We start from the raw sequence: 27,291 nt of genomic DNA, 5'->3' as shown, positions 1-27,291 counted from the left end.
ACTTATAAAGTTGTTTCTCCTAGGCTGAATTCTCCATTGGATCTTTGAGTTTCTGAGCTCATTGATATGGAGAACAGGTGCTAGAATCTTCATTTGTTGCAGCAATTATTTCTACAGTTTGAAGTGGAGAAAATTAGCAGCATTCCACTTAGTAATTCACTTCCATCTGATAAGCTAATCTGGACAGGGACTTCTAATGGCTTGTTTACTATTCGGAGTGCCTATAAATTGGCTATGGAAACTTATGGTAATTCTGGTGGTGCATCTTCTTCGAATGATTGCAACTTACGCTGCTTTTGGAAGAAATTATGGCGGCTATCAGCTCCTCATAAGGCTAGACATTTTTTATGGTGTGCTTGCCGTGATATGCTAGAGGCCGAACCTTCGGGCCATTTATTTTGGTCATGTCTGAGAGTTAAAAGGGTGTGGAGTTGTTCTAGGCTTCTTAATTCGAATTATGCAGTTCAGTTCAACAGCTTCATGGAGCTAGCATGGAAAATGATAATGGTTGACCATTGTGAAGATAGTGCAGTTGCTTTGGTGGGAACGATTGCTTGGAAGATGTGGGGTAACAGAAATGAAATTCGTAATAGTGGTAAGAGGCTTGGTGAATTGGATTTATGTCATGATGCTTCACTCTGGCTGCTACAATTTCAGGAAGCAAATGAAATCACTGCTACTACTGTACCTGTGTAGTTCGAATCAGTGCTTCAACATTCTTGGCTGCCTTCCTCAAATCAATTGTATAAAGTGAATGTGGATGGAGCTGTTTTCAAGGAAAGAAAAGAATCTGGGGTGGGAGTGATAATACGTGATATTAATGGTTTGGTTGTGGTTGCTATGTGCAAAAAATTCCATGCTCCTTTGGGTCCTTTAGAGGTGGAAGCCAAAGCATTTGAATCTAGTCTGCAATTTGCCAAAGATGAAGGATTACGTGAGTTTATTTTAGGAAGTTGATTCTCTCAATGTGGTTCGTGCCCTTCAAGGTTTGTCGCCTCCATCAGTTTCTGTGATGTCTATAATTTATGGAATTCAAAGCTCTTGTAATGATGTTAGAAAAGTGTTGTTTTCTCATGTATGTAGACAAGGAAATAGACCTCCCATATCTTAGCAAAACATGCTAGTAGTATTGTTGACTTTATGGTTTGGATGGAAGAGAATTTTTGTTTCTTGTATCAAGCTCTCCATCATAATGTAATGTTCTTTCCTGTTTAACAAAAGTTTTCAAGTTATCTATAAATATATATATATATATATATATATATATAGATCAAGCTCTCCATCATAATGTAATGTTCTTTCCTGTTTAACAAAAGTTTTCAAGTTATCTAAATATATATATATATATATATATATATAGACACACACACATATTAACGTTTACCTTAAAAAATAGGAGACTTCCTGTGCACGCGCATGGGCTTAATACTTCTTTCAACAGAGGCTGAGCCTGCTTCGGCTCGTATTACGGTAGTTGGCGCGTAACGCGGAATCAAAGCTCAAAGCTTGAGGAACTGAAAGGCCACGCCATATATAAACGGGAGCCAAGTCACCGAAACTGTAAACAGTTACTTCTACTTGTGGCACTTGCTCTAGAGTCTTCTAGAAAGAAAAACACACACTCCTCCCTCTCTCTCTCTCTCTCTCTCTCTGCTCCTCTGCTTCTCTCTCATGGAGTTTTGGGGTAATCTCTGTCTCTCTCTCATTTCGATCTTCGTAGTTTTAGAGTTTTGTATTCTCTGCACGTCGTCGTTTATCATTTTCTTTTATTTCATCTTATTTTGTGCAATGTTATGCTTCTTGATTACGGAACTCGATTTCGCCGTTTGGTTGCCGGGAAAATACGGGGAAACGGTTCGGAAACCTTAGATTTTATCTAAATTTGGTGCTTAAGAGAAGGAAATTGGCCGTTTGACCTAGCCTGTTTGCCTTTATTTCATTTTTTTTCTTTTCTACTGAATTTTCTCGGAATCTAAACAGATGGTTAGGTTTTTATAGGCTTCTACTGTTCCCTTCCCTATCATGTATTGATTTCTAATAAATTGTAGACTCTACGTGTTCTACGCTGAGTATTTTGGTCTTGTATAGTTATTTCCCCTTGTTTGCTTGGCTAGAGTTTGAAGGAAAATAAAATTTGAACATGTATTATGTCGTATTGTATTGTTTGGTTGTGTTAGATATTTGCTTTAGGCCAGTGAATACTATCGTACTCTGAATTACGGTGTTTTTGGAGAAATGTACTATGACATGCTCTGTTTTACGTTTTGTTTGATTGCTGTGTGTAAAACTAAAAGATCTTCTGCTTTTCAATTGGATCTGTTGCATGATAGGTACAAAATGCAACTCATCTTAGCGTTCACATTAAATGTGGTTGAGATTTCGAGGCCCAAATATGTTATATAACTCTAGTCTCTGTTCATTATTTGATCATACTTGGAGCGCAAGTAATCATAGTTGTATTTTTTTTGATAACCAAATCATAGTCATATATATGTAGTGAAAATATTGTTACTCTAGGTTAGTCTTGCTATTCATTGTAAATATATAGCTTAATAATAAAAGATGTAACCATCAAAGGGCTTCCGCTACGGATTTAGCTATCTAAGGCCAAACCATGGTCAATTTCTTGCATTCTTTCTTTATTTTCTTCTTCATATATTTTCATATACTTTATTATGGTATAGATAAAAACAAATCAACAAGCACACATACAAAGAAGACATGTCCCAAGGTTCCCAATGTTCTCATTAGGGTACTGTCCCAGCTAGTACAGATACACCCATTGAAACATATTGGTTCAAATACCAGTCCATTCTAGTGTGGACAGGCTGTTTCTGCTGTTACCTGTCGTTTCGGGTGATAAATGCATTGAGCACTCCTAAGGTATATATTAGGAGGCATGGTATAATAGATGATATACAAAATTTGCATTGGTGTCATGGTCCTAAACTATGTGGTATAGGACTCCTTAAGTCAGCTGAGTAAATTTTTGCTACATAAAACAACATCAAGCGAAATAGGGTTGACCTCCATGAACAGCTTGTCCTTCAGGGTGATCACCTTTTTCAGCCCCATCATTCTATGCACAGAACCATTGTGAAAGCAAGTGATGGTGATAACCTTGGCAAAGGGAAAATTTCTCTTGCCACTGAACTTATCCACCTCATACTTGGTGTTCTTTTTTTTTTATTTTTTATTTTTTATAACCGATCAAATCCTAAGCTGGGAGAGAATTTATATTACTTTGATCGCCTTCTCCCCTCCACCCCTCCTCCCCCCCCCCCCCCCTCCCTCTCCCTAGTACTAATAGTTTCCTTTTTTTAGAGCATGTATATTAGGAATTAAGTGGTTGGAAGCAGTCCTTTATTTTGTTTCATGTATGTTTGTGCACTGTGTATTAAAGAGTTTGTGTTTGTTTGTATATTGTGTGACTGTGCATGTTTGCTCTTGTGCGGCTGATGTGTACATGGTTGTATGTGTTACAATGGCTTCTGATTTCATTCTGAAACTATCCCACAATGGTGTTCTTTGTTCTCCATTAACTCTTGTTTGGATTTTTGCTTATATAAAACTTGCTGTTTGATACAAATGTCCAGGTGCCGAGGTTAAGAGCGGAGAGCCCCTTGAGGTGTATCCTGGTGATGGTTTCATATTGCATCTTTCACAGGTTATTATTGATCTTCCATAATCTTTGATTGTCCAATTTACATTTTATTTAGCATTAACCTTGTTTGTGCTATAGTATCTGAAGTATGTTATGCTGCAGGCTTGTCTTGGAGAGGTTAAGAAGAACATAGGAAATGAAAGCGTCTGCCTGTTTGTGAAAGTTGACAAGCAAAAGCTTGTTCTTGGAACGCTCTCTTCTGAGAATTTCCCCCAGTTATCTTTTGATCTGGTGTTTGAAAAGAAATTCGAGTTATCCCATAACTGGAAAAATGGAAGTGTGTACTTCACTGGATATAAAGCTTGTCCACCTGAACAATATCCTGTTACACTCCATTCTCTTTGAATGTGATCTAATCTATTTATTCCCATAATTTTAGCTGGTTTAATCACTTGGTTTTTCTTGTTATTATCTGTAATCTCCTTGACTGATGTTTGTATTGTCATCACGGGTGAAGTTTCTGGTGAGTCGCTGCTTAAATGTTTTGTTGTCATTTTTTTTTCCTTTTTAAGTTCATCTCATTCTGTATGTTTGTTCATGCTTCTTATCTAATTCTTAATTTCATACATACTCAGATTCAGAAGAGGATTTTCCAGGTGGTACCCATAATAGTGGTATGGACAAATGCCCATTCTGGGTTTTTTTCAATTTCACTTTTTAGGCACCTGTGCATCTTATGTGTTTTGTTCCTTGTGATGTAGGAAAATATGAGTCACAAGCTAAACCAGCCGCAAAGCCTGATGGTACTGCAGCTAAGCGGGTGAAGATTGTGGAGCCAAATAAAGATGAAGACATGGATGAAGATGATGTGGATAAGGGTGCATCTTCGAATGATGATTCATCTGATGAAGATGATGTTAATGAAGCTAAGGTATTGTGATCTATCCGATGACCAATCTGTATTCCTTCTCATTAATTGGCTTATGCCTTGGTGAATTTCAACTGATGCAGATTAAATAAATTTATTTCTTGAGACTTCATTTGGTATTGTGCAAATTGGTTCTGATGTCATTTTTGGAAGTTACAGAGCTTAGTTGTCAGCTGAAGATGGCTATGTTGTAATTACTTGATATACACAGTATACCTACAACCTGAAATTATAATGAATAATAGGCTTTTTCCAATTTTTTGTTAATTGTTGAAAGCATTGAGACCTTATCATGTGAGTGATGGCAAAGACTAGTATTGTTACTACAAATATGTAATTCCATTATAATAGATTTTACCATTTCAAGAAGATTTTTTGAGAATCTACTTCAGGCATTAACCAAATTATATAGAATTGATGATTACTGTTTTAGTTAGGTACTCTTATCAGGATACGTCTATGCCAACTAATAGTTTCTATTGAAGTTTAGGTTAGTATCATTTAGTTGGGCATGATTTATAGTTGTTGAAAGTCATATTTTTGAAATGTTACTAAATTTACTTGTTCAAATGTTCTATTGCAAGCTTTGCGTGTTTGGTTTTAGGATAGCATACTGGGAGTTATGTTTGTTGGTTTTGTTGCTCAGGCTAAGGTGAATGGTGAGGAAGAATTCAGTGAAGATGACGATAGTAGTGATGATGAGGACAGTAGTGAAGATGAGGATGAAGAGACGCCAATGAAGGTAAAGACATTCCAATAAATATAGCCAAATTTTCATGTAGTAAAGAGTTGTGAAATGTTTTGAGCCTCTCAATTTTCTTATTTACTCCCAGTCATTGTCACTGATTAATGCACATTTGTTTTGCATGGTTAAAGGCCAATGCAAGCAAGAAGAGACCCTTGGAATCTGCCCAAAAAACACCTGTTCCTGATAAGAAGGCAAAGTTGGTGACTCCTGAGAATACTGGTGAGTTATTTTTTATTTTTTAACTGGTACCAATTAGTAATGACTTAGCAGGTTGGATCTGTTTGGACTTAGAAGGGACTTGTTACTTTTAATGTGTACACCATGCATTATTTTTTTTGTGTAAGATCTTATATGAATATGGTACTCAAATCTGAGCTAGATCTAGCATAAATTCTTGTCATTCTTGTCCTGATGATCACAATTGTTTTGTTTATATTGCTAAAGAGTTCATTGCTGCAGATGGCAAGAAAGGTGGTGGCCATGTTGCAACTCCTCATCCTTCAAAGAAGGCTGCAACAAAGCAGCAGACTCCAAAATCAGGTGGAGCATTCCCTTGCAGCTTGTGTAACAGGTACTTCTGTCTTTTCACTTTTTACCTTGTTCCTATTTGATGGGAGTGTTAACTATTAATATTGCCCTAGCAGGTCTTTCAACTCGGAAATTGGTTTGCAGTCTCATACAAAGGCAAAACACAGTGATGGGAAATGAAGTGCATGGTAAATTGACATAGAAATTCCAAGTTATGTTCAGTCAAATGTAAAGCGAGTGTGTTGTATGTTATATGTCTAGTATGTTATCTGTCTTTTGGTCAACTTCGTTGGAATTAATTGACAGTAACTTCAGTAAAGTTCTATTTGCAATTTGATTTAGGATTGATTGTTGTAATTCTCTCTTTTTTTCTTAATTAGTCGTCATTTAACTTGTTGGTTGTGCAACAAGTTAATATCCTTTGTGTGCGTTAATTTTAAAAGTTGCACTTCAGTTGCGTGATCTTTGCTCCCATAGATGTAATTGTCAAGGGTCTGGTTGTGCCACAAAGACTGGTTGTGCCACAAAGACTGGTTTGTGGATGGGTTGAAAGTTGTAAGGAAGCTAGCCAGAAAGGCGAAAACTTGCTGATTCTTGCGCAGCAAGAGAGTTTACAGGAAGGTGTGATCATGATGATAATTTATCGTCAGGTCAAAACACTAATTGATTTTTGGTATAGACAGTTATGAACTCCAAATTACTTATTCGATAATAAGAGACTATACCAACCAATTAACTTATTTATTTTGTCACCTTAATTAATTTTTTAAAAATAATTCGATTGAGTAAAAGGGAGGAGGATTTGAACCTTGATTCTCCTAATAAAAGAGAGCTAGTCATATTGCTTGTTTGTTTCAACAGTGATTCCATCTTATCATTTGTCGAAGTCTGTAAAATCTCTTCATTTGATAAATTAGTATTACTAATTGTAGGTGATGATTTGTATTTTTGTTTACTGGAAAATGAAAATTGTAGATAAGAGACATAATTGTTTGTTCCGATTATTTTTTAAAGTACAATTTATACGGTATATTGGATTTTTTTAAAATAAGCTATATCTATATTTATTATCTGAAAGTGTTTCGAATTTTGTGAATTTTATTTTAAAAAAAAATATAATGCATTTTACCTTCAATTATTATATAAAGCGAGGTATTTTGTAAATAATATAATGTGTTGTTATAATTTGTTTCTAGTGCATCTTACGAATGATTTATCCTTTAAAACGGTTCAAACTAACCAAAGCCAACAGCAATGTACCAAAAAGGAATGCAATGGGCTGAACTGGATAGAAGCATACGTCAATGGACTAGAATGGACTGAAGTGAATTGGAATTGGCCTACTGTGAACAAAAATACTACATTGATGTGACTCAGTAAGAGTGTAACAATAATAAATGTCTGTCTTAGCTTTTAAATATTATAGAAATTTGTTATTAAAATTTCATGTCAAGTTCTTCCTATGCTACTGATTATAAAATTGCACAATGTTTATCCATCAAGGTCGCCAAAAAAAAAGAAAAAAAAGAAGGAAAACGGATAACTAGCCAAAACACTACCATCGAATCTCAAGCTGCCACCAGACGAAGGCCGACAAGTGAGAACCAATGAAGAGGGTTTCCAACCACAATACATCCAGTTAACCAAGATCCTAGCAAAAGCACCAACCACGAGCATGTGACTCTTGGACGATTTAAGGAAACCCACGATCTGTGCAAAGGAAAGCGCAACAAGGGGGCGCTTGAATCGTTGTTTTGACTTCAGTCTTGTTGATTCTCCCAAAATAAGATGACTTGGGTCTTGTTGGCAAATATTCAGCCGCGAAAAATATAAAAAGTTAACCCTGTAGGAATCAATCTTAAATGCCGCCATATATTGGTTTGAATAAAAGCTTCATCCCAAACAAATTATGGTTTGGTAAATCAAACATTCTACATAACCCCACTGATACAAATTATGGTAGTGCCACTGATACATAACCCCACTGCCAGAACCGTGTATAATGAAATCCACGGGAACTCCTAGTGGGATAGAACCTAGGATGTTTGGGTCTACTGCTCATTTCATGATCTACCAATTAGTGGTAGTATTCCATGGCAACTCTGCTAACCAGCCATCTTCTCCTCTAATAGCTTTCTAGTACTGGACTAGAGAAAATTTAAACAAGAAAACTTTAATAGCCAAATTAATACTTATAGTCTACAACAGAATCACACTCGAAGAGTTCAACATTACAGTAAAAAAACTAAAATATTGTACCAGATGGAACTGCATAATTAAATCAAATCACTACTGTTTCTAAGGTCCTCTATAGCTTAAATCTGTTCTCTACAATAGAAATCTTGACAATATTTTTCAGCAGTTTTCTCCTGTAAGAAGCTCGAGGAGATTTCAGCAATGCTTTCACAACACTCACATCAGGTCCTGCACACAATGCTCCACAGACAATGACAGCCAAACCTGTATACAAATATCATTGTAAGCTGAAAATTGAGGCTCTATCCTGGGAAGCAGGAACACCTGAACCTGCAAAACTTGTACAGTAGGTGAGATCACAACTTTCACAGGAAAATTTTTTTTTTGATAAATAACTTTCACAGGAAAATTGAGTGGAACAAAAACAATACCTCAATCCCCTTTTGTTTTTCAGTTGGGATATGAACAAAATTAATTTTGTACTATGAAGTAGAAAAATATGAACTTCATGCTGAACAGCTGAAATTTTTTGTTTTAAGAGTTTAATATGTTAAAAGAATAAAACAACGAAATTTCCTTATGACACATCCTGTATGAAGTGGCTTATAATCGAGGAAAAAAATCGTATTTTGAAGGTGCTTTCCACTTTGCTCCAAATCCAGAAGCTATGTCAATTTATATATGCTCCATTTTGACACATGAATTCCCTTGACTTAAATAACTAATAATGGGAAGCCAATTGTTTTTCAAAGGAAAAAAAAAATTTAGAGACCTGAGGGGAAATCACTTTGTAATTACATAAACATGCATACAAGTGATCATCAACTGAAGACCAATGAAAAGTAAATGTTACTAAAAAAAAAATCTACGCAATTACCTGAATTAACTTGGAAGTGAAATTTAAAGCGTTACAATACAGGCATAGCAGCAATCAATTTGTAATTTCATATTCAGCTACCTATAAATCAATTCTTTTTGCTTTTCATTTTAGAAGGGGGAGAAATTTTTTAAAAGAATTTTACTTTCAATAACACATGACAGGGAACCTGTACTCCACCTGCAGAGTGGAAATGGGTAGTAAGCTATATTAACTAAATGGGTTGTCTAAGTGAAAAAAAGAAATGCACTTCTCTAAGTCTAAGAAACATTTTTTTTCCTAATCAATTTTAAAAAGAGCGATGGGACAAACCAGACAAGTCTGATGGGCTAATCATCGTATCTATCATGCTGCTGATGCTGCTCAGGCTCATTATACTGATCATTCTGTGCAAAGCCATTGCTGTCATTGTCAATGTTATCCTCATGGTTCGGAACACCAGATTCTGTCTGTTCCCTTTCCCTATTCCATTGCTCAATCTTAGCCCTTCTTTCAGCACTACTTTCCCTGACAGGACTCCTATTCCTCCTTCCTCCAGGGCTTCTGCTTCGTTCCCCTCTACGTCCAGGACTGCGGCTTCTCGGCCTCCTGCCCCTATCATGGAAGGAACGGAAATCTCTGTCATCATCTCTTCTACCAAAACCACGACCACCACCACCACCTCTACCAAAACCACGGCCACCGCGTGAATGCTCTTCATAACCACGGTTCCTGACAGGACTGCGGCTTCTGCTTCGACTGCGACTACGCCTTCTTCTGTTTCTCCCAAATAATTTCCTCCTCAACTCCCTAAAAGTTACTTAAAAAAGCTTATCAGGAAGATCAACATGAATAGGTTTATATAGATACAAAGCCTACTACTTACAAGTTGAAAATTATCACACCAAAACACTCACTTGCTAATCTTTTTCAGATGCATGAAGTTGCAGTAGCCACCACGATTACATACATTTTCCTCGTACTGTCTACATGTAGCTTCACGAAAATCAGTGACTGGCGAGAAGTCAACGATGATAGGACGCCCTAGTACATTCGATATTCATGAATTGTCAAAATAATATTTCCATAATAATAATAATTACACCCAAAATTATTATATTACTACCAATAATGGCAACAAGAAGAAGTTAACAACATTGTTTCTACTTCTATTACTATTACTAGTACAGCCCAAAAGAGCAAAAACCGAGTGAGTGAAATTATTGGTAAAAGTGGTGTAAATGCAATGACACAACAAAATCTACATGCCAGAACTAATCAAGAATATTTACCTTTATGGGCCAAAGCACACAAATAACTACCCCTATAGGATTTATCAAAATACAAGGCCCAGGGGATGCAAGCAGCAATAAGTGGAGACTTGGGATAAGATTTGCAGCCATTAGATTTTGACACAATTATATTTTAACCATGAAATAGTCTGTCCATTTCAAAGAGAAATGGAGAGGAAACTTATTCTTGTGGCAGGGCCCCCTTGGTTAAATCCATCACCCTACCATTTTATAGTCCATCAAGAGTAATGGCCAATCGACAACAATAGCTACAATTTTGGGTATTTCTATGAATCTCACAATTTCATAAAACATAAGTAAAATTAAAACCAAATCCCAATATTATTATCTACCATTTTCATTCTCATAAAACTTGATTTTAGAAAACACATATAATAATTCTTATCAATCTTATCTTGTAAACAAATAAAAAATAAGTCAACATCATTCTAACTACATTTGTAAATTCTTATTTTTAATATTTTGATATGTAATTTAATCCATTAAAGAAAAAGTGCGAAGGGGTGCAACCCTACTACACAAAAGTACACAAAGGCAAAACCAAAGCAAAAATAAAGAAAAAATAAGGTTTTTTTTTAGAGGTAAAAGAAAAATTAAAGCAAAAATACACTTTGACTTTCAATCAAAAAAGAAAAGTTAATTACCATACATATACTGAACTCAATCATATGGATCTAATGCTTATTAGGCAAAATTTTATTTTTATTCTTCAAATTTGTAGGAGGCTATATTAATTAATTTAAAAAGGACTTTACAACAATCTTCCATATTTAAAAAAAAAACAAAAAGATAATGATCAAAGCTAAATGGTTATATGGTTGATATTGAAAATATATATATATATATATATTATTTATAAATTGATGCAGAAAGAGAGGGAGGTGAAAGAGAGAAGAAAGCAAAAGAGAGACAACCACTAACCTAAAGTGAATTATAGAACAATCCTTTTTTGCCAAATTACAAAACTGCCTTCTTTTTTTGTTGCTGAAATTCACTAAGGCTCTTGCCTCAAGTGCCTTACAGTCTGTTTAAGGCACTTGGGCACTTGCATAGGCACTAAAGGCAAGCACCTCATTAAAGGAGCCTTATTGGCACCTCTCCTTTGACTACATTGACTATATCATAGACTAAGGCACTGCCCAAGAAACAACAAATAAACAGAAAACCAAAAATTACAATTCCTGAGTCACTGCACAATGGAGAAAAGGATTAGCTACACTCTCTCCATGGCTTATACACATAAAGCACCAATGCATAATAATGATCCCCCTGCACTTCCTTAGAATACCCATGGTCAAAGTCTTTCCTAACTTCACACTACATGAAGAAAGCCACCTTGGTGGTGCACAAACTATGATCAGCCAATGAAAGTAATTTCCTCCTCTTAATACCTTGTAGTTGCTCTTCACTTGGAAGCCTTGATTTTTCAAAAGGATTAATACCAATTTATCTACCTCCCATATCAAATATTTGTAGCATATGTCATCTAGTAACTATCCCAAAAAAATCCAGTTTCCAATCATTCACTGCTCTAATGAAAAGAGAATTCCAATAAAAGCAACTATTTCTATACACTTGATAATCCGCCACCGAAGAATCTCTTGCATTTTGGGAAAGAATAGGATATCTCTCCTGAAGAGTAGATTCACCACTCCATATAGTTCATGCCAAAAACAAATTTTAGAACTATCAACAACATCATATCTTATAAAATGCAATAAGTTATCTTATCTTCTTCTAATATTCTTCCACAAACCCATACCATTTGGCCCCTAACCTCGTCGAAACACCAACTTCACCAAGTGATTCCATACTTGACATCTATCACCCTCCTCCACAAATCATCATTTTGTTTTATCCTGTATCACAAAAACCATTTACCCAGCAAGGCTTGATATATATATATATATATATTATATAAACCTTATTGATCCTCGAAACTCCAACACAAATCGGAGTGCAACAAATATTCCACTCAACTAAAGTGAATTTGAATTTCTCACCCATACAACCCCAAAGAAAATCCCTCTGAAAATTTTCCATACTATTTGGCACTCATACTTGCATAGGAAATATAGATAAGAAATAAGCTAAAAAGAAAGATAACATGCTTATGATTAAAAAGATTTGTTCCCTTTTTATAAGCACAATTTCTTCAAGCTAGCTAGTATCTTGTGCATTCTCTCCAAAATGGGATCCCAGATGTGTCTTGCCTTGAGAGGAGCTCCTAAAGCCAAACCAAAGATCTTCAACAGAAGAGATGAGACATGGCAACCAAGATTACTTGCCAATTCATTTACATAAACAACCTCTCCAAATGGCACAATTTCATATTTACTCAAATTCACCCTTAAACCTGAAACCGCCTAAAACAAATGAAGATGCATCTTAAATAATGAAGTTGGATTAGGGTTTGCTTCACAAAAAGATGTGTCATCAACAAAAAGGAGATGCTATATCACCACTGATTCACTTCTCAAATTATTAACAGAGAAACCATTCAAATAACCCCCTAACACCGCTCTTGCTGACATCCTGCTGAAAGCTTCCATAACCACTACAAACAATAAGGAATGTGGATCCCCTGACGTAACCCCTTCAAAACCACCAAGAATGCTATTCACACCTTACTGTGAAAACAAAATATGCTATCCACTTTCTCCAAATTTTCCCCAAAGCCACATTGTTGTAACCAATAAATCAAATTTTTTTTTTTAAAATTGACATGTCCATAAACTCTTTCCACATCAAGTTTTCTACAAAAAACCCCTAGGCTTTCAGATTTTTATTTATTTTTGATAAGTAATAAGTTTTGTTGATATAAAAAAGGGGCACCCTAGTACACAAGGAGTGTACAGGGGTCAACAAGCAAGTACAAAAATTACAAGAATCAAGAAAATCAAGGAAAGAAGAGAATGGCTGGTTTCACAAAGCAACCAACCAATCCAATATAGTTCTAAAGAAAAATAACTTGAGGTTTGGTATGAATCTCTCATTATCTTCAAAACACCTACTATTTCTTTCCCTCCAAAGACACCACATTAAACAATGGGGGACAACTATACCTTGGCTTTCAGATTTCAAACAACTATCCAAACATTCATTAGCTATATGAATAGAGCCAAGTGTTTGTTTGCCTCAAATTAATGCATTAGGAGTGTCAAACACAATTTCTCCCAATACTCCTCTATTTGCCAAAACTTTGGCTAGAATTTTATAATAACTACCCACAAGACTAATAAGCCTAAAATCATTCACTTTAACGGCTATTTTTGTAGGTATCAAAGCCACAAAGTAGCATCTAAACCATTTTCCAAATACCCTAGTGGAGAAAAATCCATAAAAATTGCATTATGCATTCTCCTAATGCAATCCAAAAATATTGGAAGAAGGCAATGGTAAACTCATTAGGACCCAGTACTTTGTCATCCCCATGCTATTTAAGGTCCAAATAACCTCTCCATCCTCAAATTGACGCTCTAAATAAGCTACTCATTCTTCATTGATGGTATTGAATGGCATCTCCTCCAATTTAGGCCTCTAAGCTCTTATCCTCGATAGAGATTAATGTAGAAGTGTTCAATGTCCTCCCTAATTGCAGCCTTATCAATGGTGATTGTGTTGCCAAATTTTAAGCAACCAAAAGGTGTAGCACAACCTTGCACAATGGGCCTCATTTATATCACAAGAGCATGTGTGCGTATGTGAATGCGTGGCATGAGAGCTCTGAGTTTAGGACCAAGAAGGGTGTATTTTGCTTGTGCAAGTAGCACAATCAATGAAAAGCTTGGTAATCCTATCCCCTTCTTTAAGCCAAAAAGCCCTTGAATACTATGTCACCAAATCCACCAAGTTTGCTAACAGCCATCCTGCACTCTCCTTTGCCAATAATACATAGAAAATCTTTCCCTCACACTTAGACTCGAGGGATGAATACTGATCCCCCCCCACCCCCCAACTCTTCTAAAATGTTCAAATGATCTAGATTCAATGAAAAATAATCTCAAACCACCATTGCACAATACTTGATTAGTATCATGAGATTACCACATCTTCACTAGGAGGATCTCTAGATGTTATGGCAAGGACAGTGGAGGAGGTCCAACAAAGTGGTTGGCGGTTCCCTAAATAGAGGGAACACTATTCCACATAGGCCAAATTGTATTACAACACCCACAGCAATTACAACACAATTATTGTGAGTTCTAAGTTCTAACCTTGTAATTATTATTTTTAATCTTGTTTATAAGAAAATCCAGTTTTGGCTAATAGCAGGGTGACATTTGGCAGGAAGAGGACGAGATGTGTCGTGTAACCTAAAGAACCAAATTGGTGCAATTATAACATGTGCGTATTAGGTGGCAGCCATATATTGGCTGACTAAATAGTTACATGAAACTTAGAATTCAAATGAAGGGAGTTAGAGAACCGGAGTAGATAACTACCCCAAAAATTAAGGAATGAAAAATAACTTATTGAGAGGAGTGTCTTTGAAGATTGATGAGAACATACATGGATTATAGCAACTGGTAATAATTGTCTTATATATAAGGTTGACATTTCAGAGAAAGTGCGTCATCTCTACCACCAATACCCACATTCTACTTGTTTATCCTTGTAATATCCCATTTTAGTACACATTAAGCACGGATTGTAATTGTTCTGTTACATAAATGCAAGTAACTTCTCTTCCAATGTTTAATTTCCCTATAATTAGTCACGTTTAGCTTGAGGTAGCACCAAATTGTACTTTACTGCATTTTTCTAAGTAGTTTTACTTCAAGATAGCTTGGGAATGGGTTTAGTTTAGCCTCCATCTTCCTTATTTTGCATTATGCACATAATCACAAACTCAATCAACCTAGTTGTCAATTATCATCGAATCTCAGCTCAAGTCCTCTTCATTGAGGCATTACCAAACCTTAATCCTTCAAATATGAAATCAGGTAAAATCCTCGAGGCAAGATCAATACATAGTCTCGAGATCACCTCAAAACATAATTTTCACATCGAACAAACAAATCTTTTGGTTGTCGAAAGCCAAAGTTCTTAACACATAATTAAGGAATTTCAGATAACAAAAATGTAAAAATTGGCATAAATAGACAAAACTCAAAACATGTATAAAGAGCTACATTTACACGTTCCTTGACGCATATAACTACAAAACACTGCTTGCACAGCAGTATAGTCCTACCATTACAATTCAACCAATTGCAACAAAGCAAACCTGGTGAGAAACTTAATATGATTTTTTCCACAAAAGCACAACTATTCACAGAGATTCAATTACCAAATCTTAGGGCAAAAAAGAAAAAAAAAACTAACCTGAGTAGAACCTTCCATTGAGATTCCTCAGCGCATTCGCGGCGTGCTCCTCCTCGCGAAACTGAACATACACATTCCCAACCTGCTCTCTCTCTCACACACAAACACAATATTAGGTCAAAAAATCAAAAAAGTGAAAATCGAAGAGAGAGAGAGAGAGAGAGAGAGAGAGAGAGAGTTATTAACCATGTGATCAGCCAAGTTATCGCAGATGTTGAGGCTCTCGAGGTGGCCGTACTTGCTGAGCTCGTCGAAGAGGTCTTGGTAGAAGTCTTCGAAGTGGTCTTGGATGTGGCGAGGGTCGAGATTGGGCTGAGTTTGGGGGTTAAGAGCCGGGGCTGGGGTGAGCATGTCAGGGCGCTGGTACATGTTGGAGAGAAGGAGCGTTGGGCTGATTGTGGGCTTGGTGTGGAGCCTCGAGCACCGGTCGCCATGCCTGCAGGCTCCGATCTTGAAGTAGAAAGGGCAGTTCACCCTGTCTTTCTCTGTTCCGAATATCGACGCCAAGTGCTCCGCCATATTTGGTTTTCGTGTTCGGATTTGAGATCCGTTTCAGTGTGTGTGTGTGTGTTTGATTATTGACTTGACTTTGATAATAAGAGCTGTTACTGAATCAGCATCAAAACTCAAATCTGTACCATTCGGGCCTTTGGCTTTGCTTTGCTTTACTTTGCTTTTTGTATCTCTCTTATAAACTCTGATCTAGGGTTTTATTTATTTTTTATATTTTAACAAATAAAAACAAATAAAGATTTAGATAATATGGAAATATGTTAATTAAAGCGATCTCTGTACACTATCAGCAGGTTTGCCCGAGTGGTTTAAGGGGGCAGACTTAAGATCTGCTGCACATAAGTGCGCGTGGGTTCGAACCCCACAGCCTGCAAAGGTGACGCTTTTTATTACAGCCCACCTCTTATTATAAGGGGGATTCTTCTTTTTTATTGAAAAGATAGAAAATATATTGATATGTAAACAGAAAGTATACAAACTCGTCTAAATGCAATCAAACAAGAGAAGTACTATGCATACAAATTGGCAGACCCCAAAGCGCCATTAGAAGACAATAAAAGTTTAAGGTCTTAAAAATAAAGCCTAGTAACGTTTGGTACAAGTAATGTTTTAGGATTTTTAAGAATGTTTAAAGATTCTCATGTTTGACTCATGTTTGGTTGCAAATCATACTAGGGAATCAGATACCAAAGGAATTTGAATTCCCCCCTTAAACCAAGGAAGTCAATACCGTACCGGAGGTTGTACCAATTTGGCCAACGGTACGATATATTTCGGGTACCGGTCAATATCAGTGTAACATTTCGAGTTTACCGCTATTTTATATATATATACATACGCAAAATCTCTAGAACCATGTTTATAATCATATAATATTTCACTAATATTATAATAAATATAAAAGTTTATCATAAAATATTACCTCAATTCATAACAAATTATTCATAATTTTAGACTTTAGCATCAATTAAAAGAAAAAAAAACATAATATAAAAAATAGAAAGCTTAAATGTTCATTACATACTAATAAGTTAATATAAATAAGTTATCATTATGCTCTTACAAAAATTCAAAAATTTCAAAACTAAAAAACAAAAAAAAAAACTTTTTCTGTACCGGCCGGTACGCTCGGTACCAACCGGTATTACCCAAAATTGGCCGGTACATGGCCAGTACGGTCGGTATTTAAACTGGTACGAAATGTTATTGTTTCAATACCGGTATACATACCGGTACGGCCGATACCAGTACTGTATCGACTTCACTACCTTAAACCCCTCTAAGTAGGAATGTGAATTCCCTTTAAAACAGATAGGAATCCAGATTCCCAAGTTTAAAGAAAATAGTATTTTTTATAAATTGACAATTCTAACTATTTTTCCTTATCATTTAAGTAATTAAGATAAAATATAAAGCAAATTATTATGGATTAAACTCTTTTAAAAATTATTATTAAGAATAAAAGCATTTGAGAATTTAAATAATTATTTTTGTATTGTACTTGTCATTTTAAAATGTTAGACTATAATTTTAATGAATTTTTCATAATTAATAGTTTATATTTGGTTTTTCATTATTTATTTAGAATAAGATTTTTTTTTTTTTTAAAGACTTGGTAGTTAACATTCAAATCTAAGGATAGAATGGGAAAATCAATAATTCATTTAAGATTCCTGGGAATAAATCAAATATTATCATCTCACATTCCTAATAATCTTAAGAGATTTCTAATGAAATCAAACATAGGAATAGCTACATTCCTATGAATTTGGATGCTAAGAATAATGTAGATTCCCCCATACCAAACGCCACATAAGAGCATTCACATCAACTCAAAACATTACTTTATCTATTTTAGCAACCTATTTTATAATACGTCCTATAGCAAAGGTTTTATATTAACATTCAACACATTAAAATAATATAAACAACACAATAAAATAATATATCTAACATAATAAATAACAACCACAACACTGCCGCCATCGCCACCGCCACCGCCACCGCCACCGTGGCAATCACAACCCAGTGCAAAACAAAACAAAACAAAAAAAAAAACCCAAAAGAAAACCATTGCCAAAACCACGACAACAACCACCGTCATCAACGACCCACCACAAAACCCATTAAAAATAGAGCAACACAACCAAGAAATCCAAACAAAAAAAACCCAGCAACTCCACCAAGAAATCCACCACTACAGTCATTACTGCCGAGAAAAACCTAGCACCAGATCGAGAATCTCACTAGCACCAGACTGAGAAAAACACACATAACCAAACACAGCAACTCGAACCCATAAAACACAACCAAAACCTAGCATTGGCAACCCAAACCCACGAATCCACTAGCACCGGTAACCAAAACCCACTAGCACCAGCAACCCAAACCCACGAATCTAATCTCCATGTTGATGCCTAAGAAACCGATCTCACCTTAACGCTGATGTCAACAATTCGATTTCATATGGATTGAGGCAGGAGCAGAGAGTAGAGGAGAAGTGAGAGTTAGAAAGAAAGGAAAAGAAAGAAAACAAACCTTTTATGCATGTGAAGTGATTTGTGAATGTGTGGGGAATAAAAAATGTTTTTTTTTGGGTATACCTTCCGGTTATAGTAGGTTGCTAGAGATAGCAACCCATTGTAGCAATCAAGTAAAAAATATTAGGCTTACCTCTTTTGCTGTGGTGTGTGTTTTTGGTGTTTTGGTTGCTAAAATAACTAATTTCTTCTATACAACAGTGAGTAACTGATATTTTGCTAAGAATAGAGTATTTAGGGTTTGTTTGGGATCCGCTAATTTTGCTAAAACTGAATAGTACAAAAAAGTGCAGTGAGACTTATGAATAATAGCAAAAATAAATTGACAAAAAATTTTTTTGCCAACTTATTTTACGATTTAGCTTATTTTTACTACTATTCATGGGTTCCACTGCACTTTTTGGCACTATTCATGGATCACACTTTACTATATCAGCTAACTTTTACCTTTATCTACAGTACTTGTGGGGCATTGTGCTGTTGGTTTTGTTATTATTGAATAGGTCCAATAGAAGGGAGAAAGATGTGTTGAGGACGATGTACAAGCTTTATTCGATAGAGTAGAATAAGGAGAGGGCGGTGAGTGCCGGTACGATGAAGTTGTTCATCGCTAGTGGTGGAGCAAGGGTCGGGGATAGCAAAGAAGGTTATGGTGGTGTTGAGTAGCTTGGCTAGGGTTGAGTAAGGAAGGAGGCAAAGGGTTGCTTGTGAGGGTAGGATGGTGAAGGGGAAGGAGTTTGCGGTGGTGACTTTGTTGTAGAGGGCTTTTGGTGACGGAAGGGGCGCTATATTTTAGTTTTTTTGCACAAAGCTTTAACTCGTGAGAACTAAAATTTGGTTATTTATTTAATTATTTTAATATGATATGAATGCACAGTGTATAGTACACTAGCCAAGGCATGGAAGAGTGTCAATGTAGCAGCTCTAGGATATATTTTTAGGGGGTCCATAAGAAGATGTATTTTGGGTATAAAAAAAATTCCTATGGTCTATGTGATTTCCTTATTATAAAGTTGTCCATAGTACGTACTAGAAAGAGAATAAAAGATGATAAATGTTATGTGCACAACATTTTCACAGCACGTTTCCAACAAATCTTAGGTGATAAGTTATTTGTTCTAATTTAAACTCACTATTGAAATTATATTTTGCCCATCGGTAACAACCAATAACAATCTGCTATTTAAAATTTGTTGTAAAAGTGTTATGAACATAACGTTTCTCATATAAGATAAAATATAAGTTCATTGCATATTGTTTATTAATACAAAGAAAATACTAATTATTATTGCTAAGATTGAATATTATAAATCATCTATTGTTTTTCAATACAAAAAACATATTAATTATCGTTTTTATGTTTCAATACAAAAAACTTTAATGTATTAGTTTATTTCAAATTTGTTAAGATCTAATTAAATGAGTTTTTTTTTAAAGGTTTAGATGAACAAAACCGAAACTCGACTTTAGGCTTGAAACATGGCCCAAAAGCTATCGGTGAAGTGTGAAATGCCCATTTTGCTCAAAGTCTAGGTTGCATTCAACAAAGATTATAATAAAACCCAAAAAATACCTTCTGCAAAGATAAGCTCGCACAAAGGATGGCCCACCACAACAAGTGCTTAAATAATAGTCTAGCGGTAAGTAAGAGAAACATCTAACGATAGATGTTTGGAAAATCAATAAATGTATTTGCATAGTAAAAATTATGCATTTCTTCCTTAGTTAGTTAATATAAAAGTTAGCCCATTATAACAAGTACACGAGAGGAAAAATGGTCCAGCAGTGAATATGACAGACCTCTAGCAGTAGACATTTGACAGGTTAATAAGTGTGTTTACATGGTAAAAATCATATATTTTTCTTATTATTATCAATACAACATAAGGGCAAACTTTCATAGTATCCAAAACATTATGGCTTTCGTCATAATAACAATAAATAAGGATTAAAGGCTTCATAATTACAAATAAAAGAGAAAAAATTGGATGGAATGAAGGGAGAGAGAGATTCCAACTCAGTGCAGCGTATATTGAGCTAAGATTTTTAGGGAATATATGTGTGTGTGTATATATATATATATATATATGCATGCGTGTGTGTGTGTGTGTGAGTGGCATGATTGGAATAGTATAGGTTGTTTTGAGTGAGTGGGTATGTAAGCTTGTGATGGTATGATAGAGTTAATGCTGAAACTAAGTCTTTAATGGGTAAAGAGTTGTTTATGACTAATTAGGAAGCATTTATGAGTTGTGAATATGTAGAAAAAGAAAGGAAATGTCTAAAGTTAAGTGAATGTGGGCTAAGGGGAATGATTTATGAGCTTAGGGAGAGCTAAACCACAAGCAAAGTGGCGAGAAAATCAAAAATTTCAGAGGGGGTTTTGGTGTGTATTTTAAGGTGCTGGGACTTTCTGAAAAGATGGAATGTGATGTTTATGGGTAAGTGTATATGAGCATTTATGGACTAAATGCTAGTTTTTTAACTAAGGGACTGACTTATGGGCTGAAAATAGCATGATGGGAGAGGAATTTTATGATAAGATTTGTTGTCCCCCATAAGTTTACGGTAGTTCCTTTTTATAGTGAAGTTTAAGGAATTGATTAGCAAAAGTCCAAAAATGTAGGATTGATTAGGGGCAGGACAACAAACTTAATTATCCTAGGATTTGGCCTAAAATGGGAGATTTGCTTTTAGGGTTGTTTTGATTCTTTCAGCAATGTCACACATGGGTAAAAATCAGCATAATCTTGCATAAAATGCTAATAATTATGAGATTGTGTTTATCCAATGGGATTATGGCAGGTATTAAGGAGGAATCCTGGTACTGCAACTAAGATTTGGACCCTAGGAAGTAGGATTCAATACCCCAAGCTAGGTGTCAAAGTTTAAGTCCACTTTAAAAGGTTCCACTGGAGACCCCTTTATGCCCTCCAAACAACATGTTCCCAAAATTTCCCCTTAGGATTCATGGGCTTGGTTTATGAACCAATTACATACATTTTTAGTAATAAAATAAACAATTTGGTTGAGGATTTCATGAGTTTGGAGGTTTTGGTTGTGATTTTCTTGAGCTGTGACCAAAACTTGGGGAAGAATGGTATTTATTACCCATTAACCTTTAGGTGTCAGCCTCTAGTATTGTTCACGTCAGAGTTGGCAGTGGGACAGGTGGCCAACTCCTAATTTGGTTTGAGAGCTTTGTTGCTTCTTAAGGTGACCTCCAACGGAAGGTAGAACTGAATGGAGTTCTTCAGCTGGGTCAGTTTGCACACATGGACTGTTTGGGCTGAGATTTCATGTTGGGCTTGGCCATGATAGCTGAGTATTTTGATGGGCCTCTAACTTGGTGGTTCTCTCCACTTTGGCCTACTATTTTGCTTTCTCACTGTGAGGCTTACAAAATGGGCAAAGTTACCATATATTGCCATGTATTTTTATTCCACATGAGTTTTAGTTGTTAGTAGAAATAAAATGAATCCATGAGTTTTAAATATTTATGATAGGTTTTGGGTATTAATTTTCATGGGCTTTAAATAACAACTTGTATAATTTCTCATAATTTTTGTAAATGATATTTTCTTTGGGGCTTTTAAATAATGACCTCTAATATAATATTTACCATAGGTTTTAAATAGAGGCATTATCTATGGGTTTCAAATAAAATATGGTAACAACCACTATAGAGGAAAAATGTGATATTCTCATTTTTTTTTTTCATAATATGCTTGTAAGGTGAATAACTGTCATGAGTTTTGAAAGTAAATATTATGAATATTGTGATGTAAGATAGATAGTGAACATGAGTTTACAGTATGATATGAAATAAATAAATGTCATGGGTCTAAGATAAATAATCATAACTTTTCATGGGCTTTTATAAGATGATTGCCATGGGTTTTGAAAATAGATAATTCATAAATTCTATGAGCCTGTAATACTATAGTAATAGGTTCAAAAATCTAAAGTATTGTTCATAAGAGAAATAATTATGATATAGTATTTTGCCAAGTATTAATTAACTTGGGCTTTTGATAAAATAGTGTCACGTAGTTAGCTTGGGCTTTTAATAGTGCCAACGTAAGTTGGGAATATTGCCAATGAGAATTTGGCTTTTGATGTTGCCAATAATAATTGAGTTTTGATATTGCCAATAAGAATTGGGTTTTAATGTTGCCAATAAAAATTGGGTTTTAAATATTGTCAGTGAGAACTGGGTTTTGATATTGTCAATGAAATTTGGGCTTTGATGTTGCCAAAGAAAATTGGGTTTTGATATTGCCAATGAGAATTGGGCTTGGATATTGCCAATGTGAATTGGGTTTTGGATAAATAAATTGCCATGGGTTTAAACCATGGGCTTTGATTATGGATTTGAATTCCATTAATAAAATTGCTATGGGTTAAAATTTTGGGCTTTGATTATGGATTCTTTTGCCATGGACTTGAATCATGAGTTTTTCAAATATTGCTAAGCATAAATATTATTGGGCTTTGAATAGAATAGGATGTGTGTATTGGGCTCGTAGGGCTGGTTTTGGGCTTAACTAAATAATGATAATAAAATTGGATAAAATATGAGTTTTTTTTTTTTGGTTTTTTGTAATAGTTTATATCATGACCCAGTTTAGATAATGAGATATGAAATATTTGCGATTAACATAATAATAGAGCAAAAATTATTTGGGAAACCCCAATAACTTATTAGTGGTATAGATAGGTGGTACTTAAATAAAATTAGGTGTAAAAAAAAAAAGTACCCTAACAGTTTGTTATTGGATTTTTTTTTTGTATTTAAAAAGACCAAGATATTATCATGAACCCAAATGATCATATTCAAATCTATTTAAGCTAGGCTTAAAAAAAAAGATCTAGGGTGTTAAAAAAAAAAATTTGAAGGGTCATTTGAACCCTTGGACTATACTTAGAGCCGCCTATGCAAAAGTGTAATTATGGTGCACTGTTGGCCCAATGACAGTGTGTTGTCACATCTACTTCCTGTTATCGTTGCTCTGTTTCCCTTCTTTTTCTTTGTTTCTTTTCTTTTTCATTTTCATACCTCTCCTCCTCTGCTTCAGTTCATCTTCTTTTTTTCCTTTACTCTTCCACAAGCTTCTCTTTTCCTCCTCTCACTTCTCTTCCTCTCAAAAATCAGCTGCAATCGAAGCATTTGGCCAATCGAAGAGAGCCCATCCAACCGAGGAAGTTGCTGACCAAAGAGAGGCTTGATTTGTGACTGGCGGGGCTCTCTCCCTCAAAACTCTGTAATTTCTTTTTCTTCCTGTTTTTTTTTCTTGTTAAGAACCATATAATTAAGTTTATCCATTTAGACCCATATAATTAAGTTACCTAATGGGTCTTTACCCATTTAACCCAAATATTCAAATGGATTGGGTTAAGACTTTACCCATTAAGTGCCCGTTTGGTTCAGCTTTTTGGGGCCAAAACGCATGATTTGAAAACCAAATCCTAATATTTTGCATTTGGTAAAAATTTAAGGGTCATTACTCATTTAGCTTTCAAGTAACATTATTCAGTGGCATTTTTGTAAATATTTAGAAAAGTGTGGTACCCACTTAATAAAACCTAACATTAACTACAATTCTCTCTCCCTCTCTCATGCTAACCAAGAACCTCCTCTCTCCTCTAATAAATATTAATAAAATAATTGTAAAGTCATAAAGTTGCTACTCTAAATACATACACATGCCAAACTCATAATTATGTTTTTTTACATTTTAAAATATGTTGTTTGAAACAGGACACCAAACACATTTTTTTCATTATATTATATTATATTATATTTGTAGGGACATTGGGCCTAGTAATTTACAAAGAATGGCCCAACAAAGTCTCTTGGACTAAAAACCCAATCCGAGGACATCAAATGATCTAAGAGTACATGAATGTACCTCGTAAAAAAAATGCCAGGTAAAGATGTGATACCGTGTGAACAATTATGTCCGAGGAAAGCTTTGTCCTCGGATATTAAAGCCGAGGTCATAGGAAGAGAGATTTAATATCCCCAAGCTATGTTATAGAAAATCATATAGCTACGGGAAGACACGGTACACGTGGAGGACAATAGAAAGAGCAGTGGAATATCTAAGGTAAAGTTGCTACCACCGCCCACACATTAAAGACTCTGTAATTGATATACTGACTGCATTAATGGAGAAATGGGACTTGAGCATGAGGTTTGGAACTTGGTCCCTGATCCTAGAGGACTTCGGGGAAATCTGATGGGACAAGTATCTAAAGTCAGCATTATAACCATGAGGTGGAAGATGATAAAGGGAGGAAGAGGAAGTATAAATAAGAGGAAAGACCTTCGGAAGAAGGAGGTTTTTTCTTGAAAAGAAGAAAGAATAGCATGTGATAATCTGACGATTTATAATTGTAATTAACCTTGAGAAGCAATATTATAAACTATTCTCGGATTGTGTCCAAGGAAGAGCTTTCATTCATATTCTTACAATTAACTCCTTGTTTGTGCCATTGGGCCCGAGGCCCGTTCTTTCTTTGTTGTTTGAACCACCCTCAAAATTTAGATTTCAAACCCACTCTCTACAAATTTATTGTAAAAGGCCTTTCAAGCCCATTCCCTTTTGATTGTGGATTGGAGGTTCGACTTGTGTCTTTACAATATTATATATATATATATATATATAGAGAGAGAGAGAGAGAGAGAGACACACACACACACACACACACACTTGGAAGGGAGAATTTGAAGTTTTGAACTCTAGTTCTCCACGGGAAAGAGAGCGAGAATGCCATTGAGCTTGTGAGCTATAAAGATTTTGTCATCGATTCTACCATTTAAAGAAAATATAATGTAACAATATTCTAATGGTATAAAAATAGAAGATGTTATAAGAAATCTTTATAAATTTGAAACTCTTTTCTTAGAAGGGTGTAAATTTTAAACTCAATTATATATATATATTAGTATTATATACATAAGAATAATGACTTGTAAAAATGTGATCTTTCAAAAAAAAATTCAGGTCCCATTGGCGTGATGGTTACTTCACAAATATAAGTGTTTATTGAGTGTGTGGGGAGGCAATAGCCACAATTCAAGTTTTTAAGAAGGAGCTTCATAGACATACACTTAGATTAGACTATAATAAAATTTAAAAAAAAACAATGCATTGCTTTTTTAGAAGATAGTCAACAAATATACATAGAAGCCCAGAATCAATAAAATATGGGCAAATTATAACTTACACACATGTGGTTTGGCTGCAATTTAAGTTGTCTATCTGTAATTTAAAATTTGACACTTTACCCACCTGAGTTTTGACTAAAATATAAGTTGTCTACTTGTGAATTGAAATCTCATGATGCAAGTATTACGCTAAACTCCTTTTGATCTTATTTGATCTTGTATATTCATGTTTTTTAAGGAAAGAGACATAAAAATGGAGTAAAATTACATATTTAGCTTTGTTTTTAACTAAGGTGGGTTAAGGAAATTTAAATAAGCTAATCTCAGGTGGGTAAAATGTCAAACTTCAAAACACAGGTAAGCAACTTAAATTTCAGCTAAACCACAAGTGGGTTAAGTTGTAATTTTGGCCATGTCGCCATCCCTGCTTTTTTTGTAAAGTGCAATGTAATCTCTCCCTTAGGTAATAGGGTTATCATCATACTTTTTTTTTTTTTTGGGGCATGCAAACCACATGTGGATTAAGTTGTAATTTCGGCCAAGTCACCGTCCTTGCTTTTTTTATAAAGTGCAATGTAATCTCTCCCTTATGTAATAGGGTTATCATCTTACCTTCTTTCTTTCTTCTTCTTTTGTTTTTTTTTTTTTGGCGCACACAAAATCCATATATTTTTTACTCAAAAGTCAAAATTAAAGAAAGGTTCAATATGTATATGAACAAGTTTGAGATCTATATTATCAAAAAAAAAAAGAAAAAAGTTTGAGATCCATATTTTTCAATAATTTCGAATTTAGAACAGGTACTTTCAACCAAAACTTATTATTTTCCATTCTTAAATAAGTGCATTGATGTAGACCAAAATGGACTAAATAGACCAAAGTGGATTAAAGTGGACCAAATTAGACTAAATGAACTGAATTGGACCAAATAACTAAAATGTAATATAAGCCCTCAGAAACCACGTCGAAGGCACTTGGTATTACGATATCTGTCTGCCTGCCTCACAATTAAGGGGGTAAATGAAATGAGAGAATGCAAAGTTAATATGATATTTAGCTTCAGGAGATGTTAAGGACGCGCCATCTGATTAAGCAGGAAACTACCACTCTGCTTGCTGTAGTGGTTCTCTCCATAGCCTGTCTATGGTCTTTCTCTACTGTATGTGGTCTATTTCCAACCTCCCACACACATTTCACCTTTTCTCTCAAACATTTCACAAATATTCCTAATCTCTTTACCCAACTAATTCCACCCTTTAGTTTTTTTCCCACATCTGGAAAACATCAACCCACAATCCAACCTTTTCACATCTGACAAACTTCAACACAACCCATTTTCTCAATATCATTTTCAAACATCTTTCTCCCTATATACCCACCCAATCATGGAAACCAATACAAATAATCCAGAAATTACAATAATATCCCACAACCAAAAACATCCCCACTACTCCAATTCATCCCTTTTTCTCCCAGCGAAACCCGAAGCAGCCAAAGAACTGTCATCTCTCGGTCTTGCCGGTCGCTTAATAGCACGCAAAACCATCAATAGAAACAAAATTA

General features: G+C 35.1%; 2 protein-coding genes and 1 non-coding gene across 4 annotated transcripts; 2 read left to right on the top strand and 1 right to left on the bottom strand.

The window, feature by feature from the left end:
* Positions 1-1,457: 1,457 nt before the first annotated feature.
* On the top strand, positions 1,458-6,165 carry LOC142611452 (histone deacetylase HDT1-like). The gene is made up of 10 exons (XM_075783573.1): positions 1,458-1,684; positions 3,597-3,667; positions 3,767-3,981; positions 4,114-4,127; positions 4,240-4,278; positions 4,366-4,535; positions 5,179-5,274; positions 5,409-5,499; positions 5,740-5,851; positions 5,925-6,165. The coding sequence occupies exons 1-10, from the start codon at positions 1,672-1,674 to the stop codon at positions 5,986-5,988; spliced, it is 885 nt and encodes a 294-aa protein (XP_075639688.1). The 5' UTR covers positions 1,458-1,671; the 3' UTR covers positions 5,989-6,165.
* Positions 6,166-7,965: 1,800 nt separating this feature from the next.
* LOC142610335 (splicing factor U2af small subunit B-like) lies at positions 7,966-16,193 on the bottom strand. 2 transcript variants are annotated; one of them, XM_075782138.1, is made up of 5 exons: positions 15,688-16,193; positions 15,502-15,583; positions 9,778-9,904; positions 9,194-9,670; positions 7,966-8,268 (listed from the first exon to the last, which is right to left on the bottom strand). In XM_075782138.1, exons 1-4 carry the CDS (start codon positions 16,018-16,020, stop codon positions 9,211-9,213), a joined length of 1,002 nt encoding a protein of 333 aa, XP_075638253.1. In that variant the 5' UTR covers positions 16,021-16,193; the 3' UTR covers positions 7,966-8,268; positions 9,194-9,210. The 2 variants fall into 2 exon arrangements, with proteins under 2 accessions (XP_075638253.1, XP_075638254.1); XM_075782139.1 differs by lacking the exon at positions 7,966-8,268 and adding an exon at positions 8,869-9,061 and having other exon boundaries at positions 15,688-16,185.
* Positions 16,194-16,303: 110 nt separating this feature from the next.
* Positions 16,304-16,387, top strand: TRNAL-UAA (transfer RNA leucine (anticodon UAA)). The gene has a single exon. It is a non-coding gene; the product is annotated as a tRNA-Leu (tRNA).
* The last annotated feature ends 10,904 nt before the right edge of the window (positions 16,388-27,291 follow it).

Source organism: Castanea sativa, chromosome 9 (assembly GCF_040712315.1).
Source record: "Castanea sativa cultivar Marrone di Chiusa Pesio chromosome 9, ASM4071231v1".
Taxonomy (NCBI): domain Eukaryota; kingdom Viridiplantae; phylum Streptophyta; class Magnoliopsida; order Fagales; family Fagaceae; genus Castanea; species Castanea sativa.
Note: the sequence above shows the minus strand (reverse complement) of the source record. Positions and strands in the feature narration are given on the sequence as shown.